The sequence below is a fragment of the Amphibalanus amphitrite genome, unplaced genomic scaffold (assembly GCF_019059575.1).
Source record: "Amphibalanus amphitrite isolate SeventyFive unplaced genomic scaffold, NRLGWU_Aamphi_draft 000395F_arrow, whole genome shotgun sequence".
Taxonomy (NCBI): domain Eukaryota; kingdom Metazoa; phylum Arthropoda; class Thecostraca; order Balanomorpha; family Balanidae; genus Amphibalanus; species Amphibalanus amphitrite.
This window is the reverse complement of record NW_024881889.1, coordinates 259,345-275,000: the sequence shown is the minus strand read 5'-3', so window position 1 is coordinate 275,000 and position 15,656 is coordinate 259,345. Positions and strand designations below refer to the sequence as shown.

Below are 15,656 nucleotides of genomic sequence, written 5' to 3'. Positions count from 1 at the left end.
GACCGGTTAGTAGGGTGCCGTGCAAAAGTCAGTTTGGACCCCGTTTGCACGTGCGCACGTGCAGAATGCCGCTTCCAGATCTCAGGAACGGCTGGGCCGATTGCGTTCAAATTTGGCACACCGCTAGCGACCGTTTAGAAGGGTGCTTTGCACAAGCCCCGTTGGAAGTACCCTCTCGCCCTTCCGCACATGCAGGGCTCACTATCTCGCTCGCTCGTTCTTCGCCCAAAAGGCGTTTTACTGGTAGGTATAATCACATTTGATCCATAGGTAACGCATACGAAATTACAAATTGAAACACTTGCTCCTTAAAGGCAAAATCACACTTTCGTTTCAAATCTCGACGAAATGTTTCAAGGACTAGAAATATTGCCAAAAATTATGCTCAGATAGGTAACTATATGGTCGTAACAATCTCCTGACAGAATCGAAGACCTATTCGAAGATGCATGATAGGTATCTTCAGATACGAGATCAAGACGCTAGGATCCGATCCCAGATCCATTTTCCCAGATCCATGCACATAGTTGATTAATTTTGGCAAATGCTTATACATTGGTTATCCACTAGCATGGTGGCAATTCACAATCATGGATGAGCTAACGGCCAGCGTTATGAGCTCGTTTCCGCGACTATTAAAATTCAAACAAAAATGGACGTTACTAAACACAGTCGTATTAGCAGTAAGCAGAATGCCTAGCTTAGGCAGCCCGGCTGCGCCACGATTCATTTCTATCTTTGCCTGGCCTGCCTGATATAGGTTATGTAGATTTACACCAGCCTATTGGCTGGCTGGCGGCTGGCCCTGGTTATTTACAACCTTCGAGCACAGGGCCTCGTCTAAGGAATTTTCACTGGGGGGCCAGAGCCTGAAGGAGCCAAACCTAGGGTACCCCCAAATCCTGTTTTCTCACCGGATTTAGACCACTTAAGGCCTGGCTACACTATGCGTTTTCTGCGTGCGTTTTTTGCGGGTTTGCGTTTTTTGCCTAATATCCTTCTAGAAAAAAGTAAAAAATAATATAATTTTTACATTAGTTATATGCAGAAGTTAATATAACTCTTATATTAACAACAATTGAATATAAAAAACATCACAAAAGCGTAATATCGTTTATTTTTCTAGAACGATATTACGCAAAACCCGCAAACACGCAAAAAACGCACGCAGAAAACGCACAGTGTAGCCAGGCCTTTATTTTTCATCACAGCCCTGACACCATGATTTTTTTTTTTGAAACTAAAGAAAAAATAATAGGCCATCCGACCCATGCTTTTATATTAGTTTGAAGCCTCCTCACATTGCCCCACCAGGGCCCGATTTCACCAAGTGAATATATTCCATTACGGCGGCGTACATATTCACTTTTGGCATATTATGACATATTCAGTTTCACCAAACTCCGTACAGGGATACTTATTCAAGACAAAGACAAAGTATGACTGCAGAAGTCCGTCGTTTTTTGGCATACTATTACGTTTGAGGTACTTCTGGTACGCCGATCTGCTTTTTCAACAGCTGTTTGCCGAGTTTGCTGGCATTGAAAGTATGCTACTTTTTGTGGCATACTTTGAGAAACAGCTTGGCATACATCAATTTTTTGTATGATAATGTTACAAATTTAATGACTTTATCGATGCAACGTATGATAAAAACATGCCACTGGCTACGCAAAAAGTTTTAGAGGTCATAATGGTTATTTCTTGCTGGATATATACCTAGGGTATCGTGTGTCAGGGCTTATATTGAAATTAAACCCCAGAACAGCTATTTTTATATAAGGCTTATCTCATCGTGGCATCACTGCGATTAAAATCACCCCATCATGCAGAAACACAACAGGGAATTCCCTTTTTCATTCGCATTCCCGATTACATTATTGAGTTTTCCACTTCCAAAAAAAAAAAAACGACAGTTCACATTGTATTTTGATAACACAAAAGGCCAAAAGCGTTTCAAATCTTTCTCACCGTGATTATTACACCGTGCTCTTTATACAGCGTTTTACCGAAGAGAAAGTAAATAGCTAGCGAGGGCGAGAGGAAGAACTGAAGTCCAGTCTAGCAACGCCTTGATTGACATGCCCAGCATGTTGCATCACAAGTCACAACGCTTCATTACATTCGTTTTCATCGCCCACTTTTACTATTTCTTTGCAGTATCCATATGCTGTCCAATGTCCATATTTCTCTTGTGTTGTGGCCAAATGATTCAGTTTATCACCGGCTTCCCGCTTCCGTTTAGGTTTAGAGAATGATTCCGAAATATTCTCCATATTTGAAGTCGTCGGTAGACCCTTCGATTATTTAAAAACTTGATTCAGGTAATATTTCAGATAACTTGTCGGCTAGTCGGCCGTGCTCCTTGCTACCATCAGTGATCGGTAGTTAGATATAAGATAGGTGCCTCAAGTAATGCCATTTCTTGTTCGACTTTATTTATATTTGCTTTGAACCACTCCAGAATTGCGTAGAAGTTGTGAACAAATATTGAAGCACTATCTTATGAGAAGTAACTTGGAAGAAAAAATTAATATCAATTCAAAATCCAATAAAACCCACACACGCCAGTAACGTCAACTGTGCTGCGCGGCTTGCTGCCGATTGTTTACATTTTTGGCTTTGGAATGTCATGCTCCCAGCAAAAATCAAGAGCATTATTAGCAATATTTGTTTAGGTACTTCCTCTTGTATGATCAGCAAATTTAATTCTTATTAGCGTAGCTAGAAATTTTTTTCCATAATATTGTATATCTGAGCATTTAAGCTCGTCGACTTTAAATACGGAAAAATATAGTGACTGCATGTCCCCGACAAGAAAAGATATATGCATGCGCGCCGGTGGCTCTCAAAGTACGTAAAGCGGGCGTACTGAATATATTCCTGTGGCGAAACCGAATAGTATTATCGTCGTACTTTGTCGGTGTACTTTTCCAAAGTACACCAAGAATATATTCACTTGGTGAAATCGGGCCCAGACAGTAATAATCACACTTATCGGTGAGACAGACCACCAATCTGCGCCTACGTACGAACACCACGGGATCCTGCTTCATTACAATTAGAAGCAGCCCGTAACCAGTCGAAGTCAGTGAGGGGACCGGCCGTGCGCGGCCATGTGCATACGTAAAACTTTGGGCTCTAAATTCTACCATAGATCAGGAATTGCGCGGTCGGAGGATAGAGGGCAGGGCCAACGCAACAAGCTCTGCTTAGCGGGGGCTCTGTCCTTGTGAATCCTTCCATTCAAAAGATTCGTACTAAATTTATAAAAAAAAGAATATCCGAGACACGGAATTGGGCGCCTGAAAAGACGACATGTAACATATTGCTGAGCGACAAAAATGGTTAAGGTCAGGTAAACAAAATAAACAATTGATAACAGGCCTAAGTAATCGGGTAGGTACCAATGTGCTCACATTGCATCCATGTTTCGTTTACACATTTGCTTTTATGTGCACTGACACCTTGAACTAAAAATTCGTTTGCCTTTTGGCTATTGCCGCCCCCCCCCCCCCAGTAGTGACTTTTTGCCCTGACTGGGGGGGCCAGGCCGATGACTGCGGGGGTTTGGCCCCCCCAGTTAACATGTTAGACGAGGCCTTGTTCGAGCATCCCTAAGTGGAACAGAGCGGCGCCGCGCCCTCTCACGCGGGGCATGACGTCACCCATAGCCCCGCCCTCCCGCCGTAGGATGTCCGGTATTGGTCCGCGCGACAGCCAATCATAGACCGCGTCGTTCAATGAATGGTCAGTAATCAGGGCATGAAAAGTGACGTGATTTCTAGCTAATAGCTGATGCCTGATTGGCCATGAATTGGCAGAGCTTCGCGAAAAAAGCGTGTGAATCGTTGCAAGACTCGGCGATTTAAGGTCTAATGTCAGCCGGTGGATTAGGGCCTAGGGGTAGGTCAACCGTCAAAGGCTCCAAGTAGGAGCCCGTTTTTTTGCAAAGCCAAAGGTCTTCTCCAAAAAAGCCGCGATTTTGGCGTCATCGTGCTCGTCATGCCCAGGAGCATAGGCGGCGGAACGGGGAGGGCACCGGGGCACCGTGCCCCCCTTTGATTTTGGCGTTTTAACATTAGCCCTATGGGCGTTGCATGGAAAGAATAGGACCAAAACCAAAAGTCGGCAGTGCCCCCCCCCTTGATTGAAGGTGTTCCGCCGCTACTACCCAGGAGCTTCAAAAGACGTAGGAGAGACCCGGGAAGTATGGGCCGGTTTTGTGAAAAGGCAATTTTCTTCCAGTGGGCAGTGGCTAGACTCGGGTTTTCACTCTGTGTACGCGAAATTGCCTTTCGCCTGCAATGTGGCCTGATATTAGGCATCTGGGATCAACTATTTTGTCTCGAGATAACTTTCAATAAATCATGTGCTTTTTCGATCCATCAAAATACACCGGGAGGTATGGGCCATAGCCCGGGAGATATGGGCCGGTGCCATGTTTCATATTTTTTTCTCGACAATGAGAATAATACTTGCAGCAACAGCTTACTTCATGGAGGGCACTTAGGCCCATATGTATTTTGGTAAACTCAAGCATGCACCATGGAATAAGATCAATAATATTTTTCTGTTCGAATGAAATTTGAAGTTAGATTTTCGACCTTGCGCGACAAAAATAAAACTTATTGACGGGGACATTCAATGAAAGCATCTTTTTATTTATCTATTTAGGATCAACGGGGTGGGTGGCCCGAGCCCCCAACCTCCCGGTTAGGACGCCAGAATGTGCGTAGCACCTCAGCTCATAATCTTGCAAGAAAGCTTCAAATTGTCTATCCAGTCTTAATTAACCCGCGCCGGGCCGGTGCTCTGAGATTCCGCGCCGGGCCGGGGGGGGGGGTCTGAACACCCCCCCCTTCTAACTCAGCTCCTGGGCCACGTAGTGACACGCGGTAAGCGGCAATCGAAAGAACGTCCAAAATAAAGACGAAAACACTTCGGTCATTTTTTGGGTCAGGTCAAAGGTCAGGTCACCAGAGGTCACCAAAGGTAAAATGTTGACTATTTTAACATTTTGGAAACTGCCAACGGCTATCTTGGGAACCGATAGAGCTACAGCGCCGCGAAAAAGCGCATTCGATAGCCCTTTTACAGACCTTTCTGAGTAATGTTCTCAGATTTGACCTCAGGTCAACGGTTTAGCCTCCAGAGGGCAAAAACTCCAAAAATAGCCGTTTTTACGAAAAGCGCTTTTTCGGCAATAACTTCTGATTCAAAAGAGCCATGACATTACTTTTGCCAGCGTCGTGTTCCTCTCGTCGAGACGCGTCGAATGAACTATAATTTGACCTTGAAAGGTCAACTTGACAATTTGACCTCAGTTCAAGGTCATGACGTGACCGGAAAAGGTCATGTTGCGTATTAGTCGATCCGCAACGTCGAGCCGAACACATCTAAGGCGTTTTCAGCGCTCTAGCACGCCTCTATCAGAAGTTATTAGCGAAAAACTGTTAGATTCTGTTCGTGACCTGAGATGACCTCGGGAACATAACGAGGGGTCACAGTTGCCATTTTCCGGTTCAGTGTGTCAATTTTACCTACATCTCGATGTTTGAGGGTGTCTAGAATGACGTTCGTGCAAAACAGACGCTTTTCAATTTTCTCCCATTGACTTAAAATGGAGAGGCCGCAAAATTGACCTGACCTTAGGTCACCGATATCAAAATTCCGAGATATACATTTTGTAGATATCGTTGCTCTAATCAATCGCTGAAAGTTTCAAGGCAATCGCCCAGCCAGCAATCCCACTCCGTTCCCGATCGGGTTTTTCGGACTCAGCCCGCACCACCCCGATCGGGACCGGAGTGGGACGGGATTGGGAAATGAGACACTTTGTACGGGCTGGAACGGTCCGGATATCCCAACCTACCCCGCACGGCCGGTTGGGAGATCCCGCACGTATCCGGACCGCCTTATCACGTTTTAACAAGCGCTGAACTCCGATCCCGATCGGGATTCCCCAAATCTCCCCGCACAACCGGTTCGGAAATCCCGCACGCACCCGGATCGCCTTATGGCATTTTAACAAGCGATGAACTCCGATCCCGATCGGGATGTCCCAACTCGGCCCGCACGGCCGGTTCGGGAATACCGCAGGCATCTGACATATTAACCGCAGTCTCATAACCGCAGATTGCTGTTATGCAGATGCGACCACTTTGCTTGCGCCACCGCAACCCCCTCGCCTCTTCATTATTCTCCAATTCAACCTTTATACCTAATGCCTGCACGACAAAATGAATTACATTGGACACTGAAATATATTCACAAATTTACTGGTTGCACACAGGTCAATTTTTTACAAATTCACAGCCTGGCCAGCACATTCGTGGCGTCGGCCATCATCTTAGCGCCGCTGCAACTTGCAAGGCGCTGGCACAGCGGACTCACTTCCGGTGTTCACAGTCATTATAGCAGGCCTGCGCCTTGTTCGTGTCGGCTCCTCTGCGGACAGTGTGTCCGTGTGCCGTCACGGGCTTCAGAGAGCCACCGCGAGACTATGTAGACGGCTGGCATCTGGTCGGGCGGTTCACCACTGTGCGAAGAGAGCATCTGAAAATGACCTAGAGGTAATTAATCAAAGTCTGGGATACACTAAAATCACTAAGAAATAACCCACATCTGACATTTTACATGGTATGCCTGGTAATTCAGGTTTTCAAACCTACAATGCAACCATTAACGACACTTGACAATGAGACCAAACATCTTCTGTCCATGATAACTGATCAAGCATGCGACAGCACGATTAATTCACATGTCGTACAACCACAAGATATCTTGGCTCGCTCCGCGTCGCTTTGGCCATAAAAAGATTCGGGAGAAAATTTGGGATCGAATGGTGTTTTTCCGGTGACGATCGGACGTCTAGAAGCTTCGATATTGGCGAAAAACTTGCTGAAGTTGCAAAAGTACTTGGTACTTGCTTGGTACTTGCCAAAGTACTCGGTACTTGCCAAAGTACTTGGTACTTGCTTGGTATTTCCATAAGTACTTGGTACTTGCTTGGTACTTGTAAAAGTACTTGGTACTTGCTTGGTACTTGCGAAAGTACTTGGTACTTGCACTCGCCCCCCCCGTTCCCCCGACTCTACTCCCACACCTACCCCTCGGGATAATTCCGGGTTCGTCGGGTAGGAAAACTTGCCACTCTACTCCCCCCCCCCCCCCCACAGAGCCATTTGATATCGATCGGTGTTTATCCCGTGTCAATCGGTCGTCAATAAGCCGAGATATGCACGGCGAATTATTTCAATCGGCGTCGATCAGAATCTTCAGAACGGAGGGACCCACACTCATTTCTGGCCGTATCTCACTTTTCCGAGATGTACGTCAAACTACGTATTTAAAACTACACTAAAACGATCAGCCAGCCGCCAGGCTCGAGTTCACAGAGAAGAAAAACGGTGGCCTACAAAATGAGGGAATAGCCGTGGTTAAATCCATCAACTATGCAATGTGCTAGGATTAGGTATAAGTACCTCCTGTTTAAAATGCTCGAAATATCACCACAAAGCATTCGGGCGTTGCAAGCATTCAAGTCGCTTCTGGACTTTTCATCATAAACGGTAACGGACAGCACTGCTTGTTGTTTTGCTATTTTATTTATTCACTATACATTTCAATATGACCATCAAAAATCCATTCCGTTCACACCTTACAAAACCAGCTAAGAATATCTCACTGCTCACAGAAAACAACTCTCCTGAAGAATGGCGTGGCGCTCTTGCACCCAATCGCGTAATCGGCGCAGGTAGAACTGCAGCACGCACCACTTCACGTCTCTGACACCTCTCCAGACATGCCATTTCTCGTTCAAAATTCACACACTATCCTAACTTGGGCAGCTCTCATCTCACGCGACAGTGAATAGTGATATGAATTACATCACATCCTTTCCAGCGGCCTGAGTCCCAACACTTTCATCCCTTGCGCCAGTGTGAGACGACCGGCGTGAAATGCTAGCAGCCGTGCCTCCGCCTCGGCCCTCGGGGCACCCTTCACGGGCAGACGCGTCAGCGCACGGCCCAGTGTATTAGCCAGTCCGAATAGGTAGGTGACGATTTTACACGGCTCCAGCTGATCGTGGCTGGCCACTAGCGCTTCCTCGTATCGTGCCAGCTCGGAGACCAGCGCGGCAGCCTCTGGCTCAACCAGCAGAGCCGCGTCCGCCTCTGGGTTCAGTTCCACGCCGCAGCGCCGCTCCAGGCTACAGAGGCGCGCGTGGAGATACTGGAGCCGCACCCCGCCGTCCCCGCTCGGCCGCAGAGCCGCCTCCCAGCTGAAATCGTAGCTGCGCTGCCGGCGCTGTCGCAGGTCGTGAATGATCACAGCAGATGTGCCTACAACGTCGGCGGTGCCCTCAGGGTCCTCCAGGTGGGCCGTGTTGGGGGAGGCGCGCTGTCGCTCCAGCATTCGCTCACGGGCTTCATCCAGCAGGTCGTGCATGAAGACGGCTTCTCCACGGCGTGTGCTCATGCCGCGAATTAGACCGAAGGGCACGTGCTGCACGCCACCCGCCCAATCGTGACCGAGCTGTGACAGCAGTGCGCGCAGATTGGCAAAATGCACCGCCTGGCCGGCGTCGACCACGTAGAGCAATCGACGGCGGCCGAACCGGCGGTATCTGTCCTCGGCAGCCGCCAGATCACGCGTTAGATACACGGTGGATCCATCAGCACGCGCCAGAGTCGCCTCGCCACCGCCCTCCAGCACCGCCACTGTGGCTCCGCCGCGCTGCGCCAGCGCGCCGCTCTCGTGTAACCGAGTCATGACTGACTCACACTTGGACGCCGGGTACATGGATTCGCCGTCGAACGCGTCGAATGTGACAGCGAGGCGCTGGTAGGCGGCTCGGAGATTGTCGAGACTGAGTCGGCGGCAGGCGGCCCAGCGGCGGCGTTCGGTAGCATCTCCCATCTCCAGCCGGTGGAACGCTCTGCGCGACGCCTCGCGTACTGCCGGCTCCGTCTCTGCTCGTCGACACGTGTCAATATAAACCTCGAGCAAACGCGAAATACCATCATCGCCGAGCGTTTCCGCGTCCAGGCCAGCGGTCTCACAGCCGGCGGAGAGCAGACCAAACTGAGCGCCCCAGTCGCCCAGATAGTTCAGCCGCACAGGAGCCGGTCCCACTGCCGCCAGCACGTTACACACAAAGTTTCCGACCACAGTGGAGCGCAGGTGACCGACGTGAAAGGGCTTAGCGATGTTAGGTGAGCTGAACTCGACTAGCGCTGGCTCGCCGGCGGCCACTTCCGTGAGCGCCCCGCGCCAGAACGCGTCCGGCTGTCGAGCTATGCCATCCAGGACATCTCGTCGGAACTGCACTGGTTCCAGTTCGAGCAGCAGCTGGCCGCGTCGGCCCTCCTCGACCCCGCGTACCAGCCCGGTGGAGGAGGGGAGCGCCGCGCGCAGGTGTTGTGCCGCGCCAGCCGGCAGTGCCGCGGTGGCCAGAGTCAGGCTGGCGCGCGGTCCAGGAGTCACAGTCAGCTGCCGGAGCACCTCGGCAGCGCCCGGAGCCGGAGGACCCAGTCCGGAGAGGGCGTCTGCGAGTCGCGCGGCCACCGCCGCTCGCACTGGGACCGACATGCTGGAGATTCGTCCACCTGCGCGGCAGAAGAACCGCGGCTCAGCTCCGGATGTCCTCTTCGCGGAAAGAAGAACCAAACGAGATGCACCTGGCTTCGCTCATTGGACGAAAAATGAGCAACTAATTGCTATCATTTTTGGCAGATTAAATATTTACATCAAGATGAACAAGTGATGCTGATATGATGACAGAAATTGTCTGGTAGCAAATCACAAGGTATCTATCACTGATCAGTGCAATGTGAATGCATGCTCTGAGCTTTCTATGCATAATTAAATGGACAAGTGGTGTGATATGCTCACGTAAGCATATGATTAATTTATTCCAAATGTTTGATGATAATATATCACTCCAGCTTGTCATACCAATGCCAACTTTGAAATGCTGCCTTATAATAGTCCACAGAATGTAGCAGCATTAGTCATCTGACAAAAATGTTGCACTCTTTACTTTTTAATCAGCTACAGCAGTCTGGGTCAGAGCATATGCAGCAGAGTAGTTTACATTGCTTTTAAGTTGCTCCATTTGTTTAATGTGTAACTATTATAGATGCATAAACATGCTTCAATGGTTCTGGTACCTCAAATTCTGATCCGACTACACCGACCCCACCACCAAACAAATGTTTATGATTCAAACTTCAGCATAACATAAATATGTTTTATGTAAGGACATCAGTGGAATTGGTAAAATAGAAAGCTAAAAAGGATTTTTGAAAAGTCATTGAGTTAAATGTTTGTTTTCTTGTCATGTCTTATGTTGTTACTGGTACCTACTATAATTGTCCTTATTTGTTTTTGGAGCTTTAAAGAGTGTTGATTGCCAAATGCAATGGTCATTATTCACCCACCACCGACACAAACAATATACCTACTTTATAGGACTATAGGTTGGCGTTTCAGGACAAAAAAATAGCTAACAATACTATTGACAAAAATAAGTTGAATACTTCAGAACAAAATGCTTAACATGGTGACTAGGGTGTGTCACTTGAAACGAAACAAACGGAAAATGTGCTAAAAACTTGCGCATGGACTAGAAATGAAAGGCCCTGGCGGTAAAAGTTTCGAAAAATCAAAATTCGTGCGGCGCCAGCCATTTTTGTTTCGCCCATATATAACCCATATACAGTCCAATGCGCCTGAGAGTATATATGCGTTCCTTTCTACACAGTCGTGTCCGTAATGAAAAATGGCAAGTGAAACGACGTTCTACACATCAATTGACATCCATTTAGCATGATTTCTAAAAACTGTAGCCTCAAGTCTCCCCAGGTCAGGTCACCAGGTCCCCTCAAATGACCTTTTAAAGGCCTTCGGTATCAAATGCACGAGTCAGGCCCGAATGTTTTCTTTATTTCCAGTAAAACCCGACCAGAAACCAATAACTACGCAGAATAAATGCTTGATTTCTCCAACGTATCACAGCATAACAATGTCTTCCAATGTTACGATTCAGAAACACACGACAGGCAGGTAAAACTGGTAAAATGCGACCATTCCGGTACAAAGTCCCAGTAAGTACTGAGTACTCTGCTCCAAAGCAAAACACAACAGCTCGACAGTGCAAGCGATGTCAGTGTTGGCAGCTACCGCGGGATGTTGGCAGCTACCGCCCGATCGCCCTCACGAGCCACCTCAGCAAGCTCGTCGAGAGGCTGGTCCTGGGACGGCTGCGCCACATCGTGGAACGCGACCGGCTGGTCCCCGCCGAGCAAGTGGGGTTCGGCGCTGGACGGTCAGTGGAGGACAGCATCGGACGCCTGGTCCAACAAATACAGGACGGCTGGAACCTCCCCAAGTCCCGCAGCAAGCGCGCGGCCGACGGCACCACCGCACAGAATACGTCCTCCTGGCCTTCGACTTCGCGCGAGCCTATGACACCGTGGACCATCGCCTGCTGAGAGTCCGCCTGATGGAGATGGGGGTACCCAGGTGCCTCTACAACTGGACGTGGCAGTTCCTGCGCGACCGCCGAGCGACGGTGGAGTACCAGAGCGCCACCAGCGGCGAGCGGGTGTTCAGGGCGGGCCTGCCTCAGGGCAGCGTCCTGTCCCCGGCCCTTTTGTTGTTGTGGGCCGCCCCACTCGCCGCGGAACTGCAGAGAGTCCCAGGCACCACGGCGTTTCTCTACGCGGACGACACAGCCGCCCTCTGCGCCGGTAACGACATTCAGGTCGCCCGGCAACGAGCGCAGCAGGCTGCGGACACCCTCGCGCAGTGGGCCCAAGCCAACAAGATGACGGTGGCCGGCCAGAAGACACAGGCTCTGGTCCTGTCCCAGTGGCCCCGCGATGCGGCTAACTGCTCCGTGAAGGTGGCAGGGGAAACCGTAACTGCGGGCGATCAGCTGAAGCTGCTGGGAGTCACCCTGGACCGGCTACTTCACTTCGGCCCCCACTGCCGCAGCCTGAGACAGAGAGTCCGCCCAAGGACTGCCCATCTGAGGAAGCTGACCGGTCGGGAATGGGGCCTCCAAGAGCAGCAGCTCCGCGTCGTAGCCCCCGGCTACGTTCGAGGAGCCCTCGAACACGCCGCAGCAGCGTGGCTCCCGGCAACATCGCCAACCCACCTCGGTCTCCTAGAGGTGGAGATGCGCGCGGCCGCCAGAGTGGTGACCGGATGCCCCCGGTCCACCCCGGCACATGGCCTGATGGCGGAGGCGGGACTCGCCCCGGTGGCTGAGCGCCGCACGGCCTTAGCGGCGCGTCTGCTGGCCAAGGCGCGCGCCCTGCCGGAGGACGACCCGCTCCGTACCGTCGCGGACCGAGAGGTTCGATCCCGCCTCAGCGCAGTGTCCGGCTGGCGTGGAGTCGGCGAGGAGGCCTGGAGGGAGGCGGGCATCACACCGCCGATCTCGATCGAACCTCTAGTCCACAAATAACCCAAATTATCCAGTTCGGTGCTACACCGTGTTATCGTCACGACCGTCACATAATTGACTCAAAAATTTATTTGTTTACATCCAAATATATGGTCAAGAATATTTTAAAACTTTTAGTATGTAATCATCTGACGATATCTAAGTGTGTGATACTGCTTTCGATAATCGAAATATTTTAAATATCAATAATTGAGTAAATTTGATGTTGAAGTTATATTTTTTTTAATAGATTTCGTGTACTTCCAGTACATAATATGTGAACAATTAATAAAACACTTGTGGTCTTACGGACTCGGGATCGTTGTAGATGGCGCTGCATACGGTTTGTCACAGATTGTAGATGTCGCTCCAGTCGAATAATCTAAATTTTGATTTCCGATAGAAAAAGTCGCGGCGTCGTGGAGAAATGCCTCTATGGGCGTGTTTTTATGTAGTAAACTTATTTTTAGGGTCATCCGCAAAATTTCCGACCATTTTCCATCAGATTTTCGAGAAAAACCTATCAAGTGACACACCCTAATGGTGACATCCATTTGCCCTTTGCTAGTGCTGGGAGTGGGGACTCAGCCCGTATGCAGAATGGCGCAGATTCAACACAAAGCAGTGGAAATCACTGCCCGGAGTATTGCACAGAAAAGTGCAAGACCTAGGTTACCTAGTAGGCATAGGCTCCGTGTTAAGCCTTTTTTTATTTCTTACCAAGAAATTTTTCATCAAAATTAGACAAGAACAAGAAGTAGCTATCATTCCAACTGTAATTGTAGATGATCACTATTCACTACCTACCTACTATTGCTCTATATAAGTGCTGCAATGATTTGAACCTAGGCTTTCAGCTTTATTTTATATTGAGGCCAAGGGGATTGAGGCAGAGACTGAGAAAGTCATTAGCCAGTTGGGGAAACTACGAGGCGAATAACCAAAAATTGATTGGTCAATAAATGGACTTTTGATGACCATATATGGGCATAAAGCCCCCGCTTCTAAGGGTGAAAAACGGTATACCAAACCGGTATACTTGTGGCATCGCGTCCACTTATCGGAGAGAAAAGGCTTCCATTTTCGACTAGGAATTAGCGTGATTTGATTAAATTCGGCAAATTGACTCGAAAATGGTGATATAAAAAACGGCTTTTCTGCAGGTTCTGGGTGTCACAATCACCTGGCCATTCAATAAATGGAATGGTGTTTTGAGAGAAAATTGTTAAAAGGTTTAATTTAATTGCAATAAACAAAGAAATTTAATTTTGAAATAATAACTTACCCACAATTAGAAAAACCATAAACAAAATAATAAAAATAATGACATTTTCAAACCATGGTACTGGTTACATTTTTTGGCGCGTCTGTTTCAATTCGCCATATTTGCCAATCGCTGTTTGACCTTGTGTTGTAACTCTGCGATTTAGAGCCGCCAGTTAATTGTGCACCGAGTAAGTGTAGGCCTTGTGTGGTTAAAAAACATTCTTATGCCTTATTTTTTCATTTGAATGCTAGGATGCATTGAAAAGACGAAGTTGTCTGATTTTATGACCATATATAGTCATCGCCCCGCCCACTCCAGCCGTTGATTGGCTGATCCAATTTTTGTTTGGCTCCTCGTAGTTTCCCCAACTGAAGTGGGCGAATAGCACTTATCAGTGATAGGTACAGAAAAAAGATCATAAGCAAGCACCCACCTTGAATTCTATGAGTGTGGACGGACCTCCTTCAGGACACCAAAGCAAGCGAGCTCATAAAATTTTCTTGAAATTTTCGTCAATAAATAGTAATTTGCCCTCACGCAGGCACCTATCTCTCTCGCGCCTCCCTCGCCGGTTTTAATACTACGTGCTCAATTTCCAGCGAATGCATGGAATGTGCACGCTTTCTGTTATCGATCCTTACGTAAAATTGGGATTCTTTATGTATTTATGCATTGAGATCCCTGTATTGTCCATTCTTCTGATGGATGAGATATTAAACGTTAATTTGAGCATTTTTTGGCAGAATTCCTAAAATTTTACTTTAAAAACTGAGATAAAAAATTGAGTGGGTCGGTTCTCCGAGCCGCTGACACACCAATCGAACACGACTCGTTGAAAGGGTTCTTTTACAGCGAACGCGACGCGGCTGTTACGCCTGGCGCACATCTTACGTCTAAATAGCTGAGGAAATTAGGTGTTTATATCGCTGCTAAATGGTGGCGCTATCAAATCTAGATATAAGCTCTGCCATTACCCGAAATAATATACCTACCATTCGACGTGCCTGAGCGAAATGATCACGATGATGCTACAATCGCGACTCTGCGGCAGTTTTTTGCGAAATTATTTATGAAAAACTAAACCCGTGCCTTGGGTCAGTTGACCTGACCTCAGAGGTCACCGGTTGGCCTGAGACTTTAAAATCGGGTACCAGTCGCTGCGTCTCGTAAGGGCACACACGCTCCTTTTTCCGCGACGCTCTAACTCCATCACTGGCGAAACAGCGAGCCCCCCTCGGTTGGCGCGTATGTAGAAAACCAATAGGTTCGGCGAGGGTTCATGCCCGAGACAAGACAACCATGCTTTCAACGATAACGTCTAATTGATGCATGATAAAGTAGGTACTGAAAGTTTGACGTAAGCTGGCTTAAAGTTATAGAAGCTACTAGCTAGGTAAATCACGGAAGGGTGGCAGATTCTGCCACCCCCGCCCCTCCAGTGCAGTGGGGCCGGGGCGCATCAGCCATCATAGCCATCGTCCTGGCACTGCAGCTTGGTGAGAACTGAGAATCATATTTTTCCGGTCACTTGACATCACCTAGAACCGGGTGTCCGGACCTTAAAGGGACCCTCCCACCTTCAAAAAAGTTAATGAATTGGCATGAAAGTGATGTCCCTTGGTTCAGAAAGAGCGAAAACGAATATCTACCAAATTTCACCGAAAAATATTCACTGGTTTTCAAGATATTAGGCTTTTACTTTTGTTTACTTTTTGGGATCTCCCCTGTTACTAGCGACTTTATTTGGAAGCAATAATTTGGCAGCCTTTAAGTGCGGCAGACGTTGCGCGCAAAGCAGCGTATACCACCACGTGTTAACGATGGTTTTAGTCTAAGATTTAAAAATCGTTAGATCTCCGCTGACGTCACAAATTCTAAGGGGGCATTCCAATGCATTAGCCCCTTAGAATCCGAAAACTGCAAGTTTGA

General features: G+C 48.3%; 1 protein-coding gene across 1 annotated transcript; it reads right to left on the bottom strand.

Moving 5' to 3' along the window:
- Positions 1-7,602: 7,602 nt before the first annotated feature.
- On the bottom strand, positions 7,603-14,291 carry LOC122390417 (probable arginine--tRNA ligase, mitochondrial). Its single transcript, XM_043383324.1, has 2 exons — positions 14,161-14,291; positions 7,603-9,614 (listed from the first exon to the last, which is right to left on the bottom strand). Exon 2 carries the CDS (start codon positions 9,595-9,597, stop codon positions 7,894-7,896), a length of 1,704 nt encoding a protein of 567 aa, XP_043239259.1. The 5' UTR covers positions 9,598-9,614; positions 14,161-14,291; the 3' UTR covers positions 7,603-7,893.
- Positions 14,292-15,656: the final 1,365 nt, after the last annotated feature.

Bases quoted from the DNA above. Each gene is read 5' to 3' on its own strand.
- LOC122390417 (XM_043383324.1), bottom strand. From the start codon at position 9,597: ATGTCGGTCCCAGTGCGAGCGGCGGTGGCCGCGCGACTCGCAGACGCC.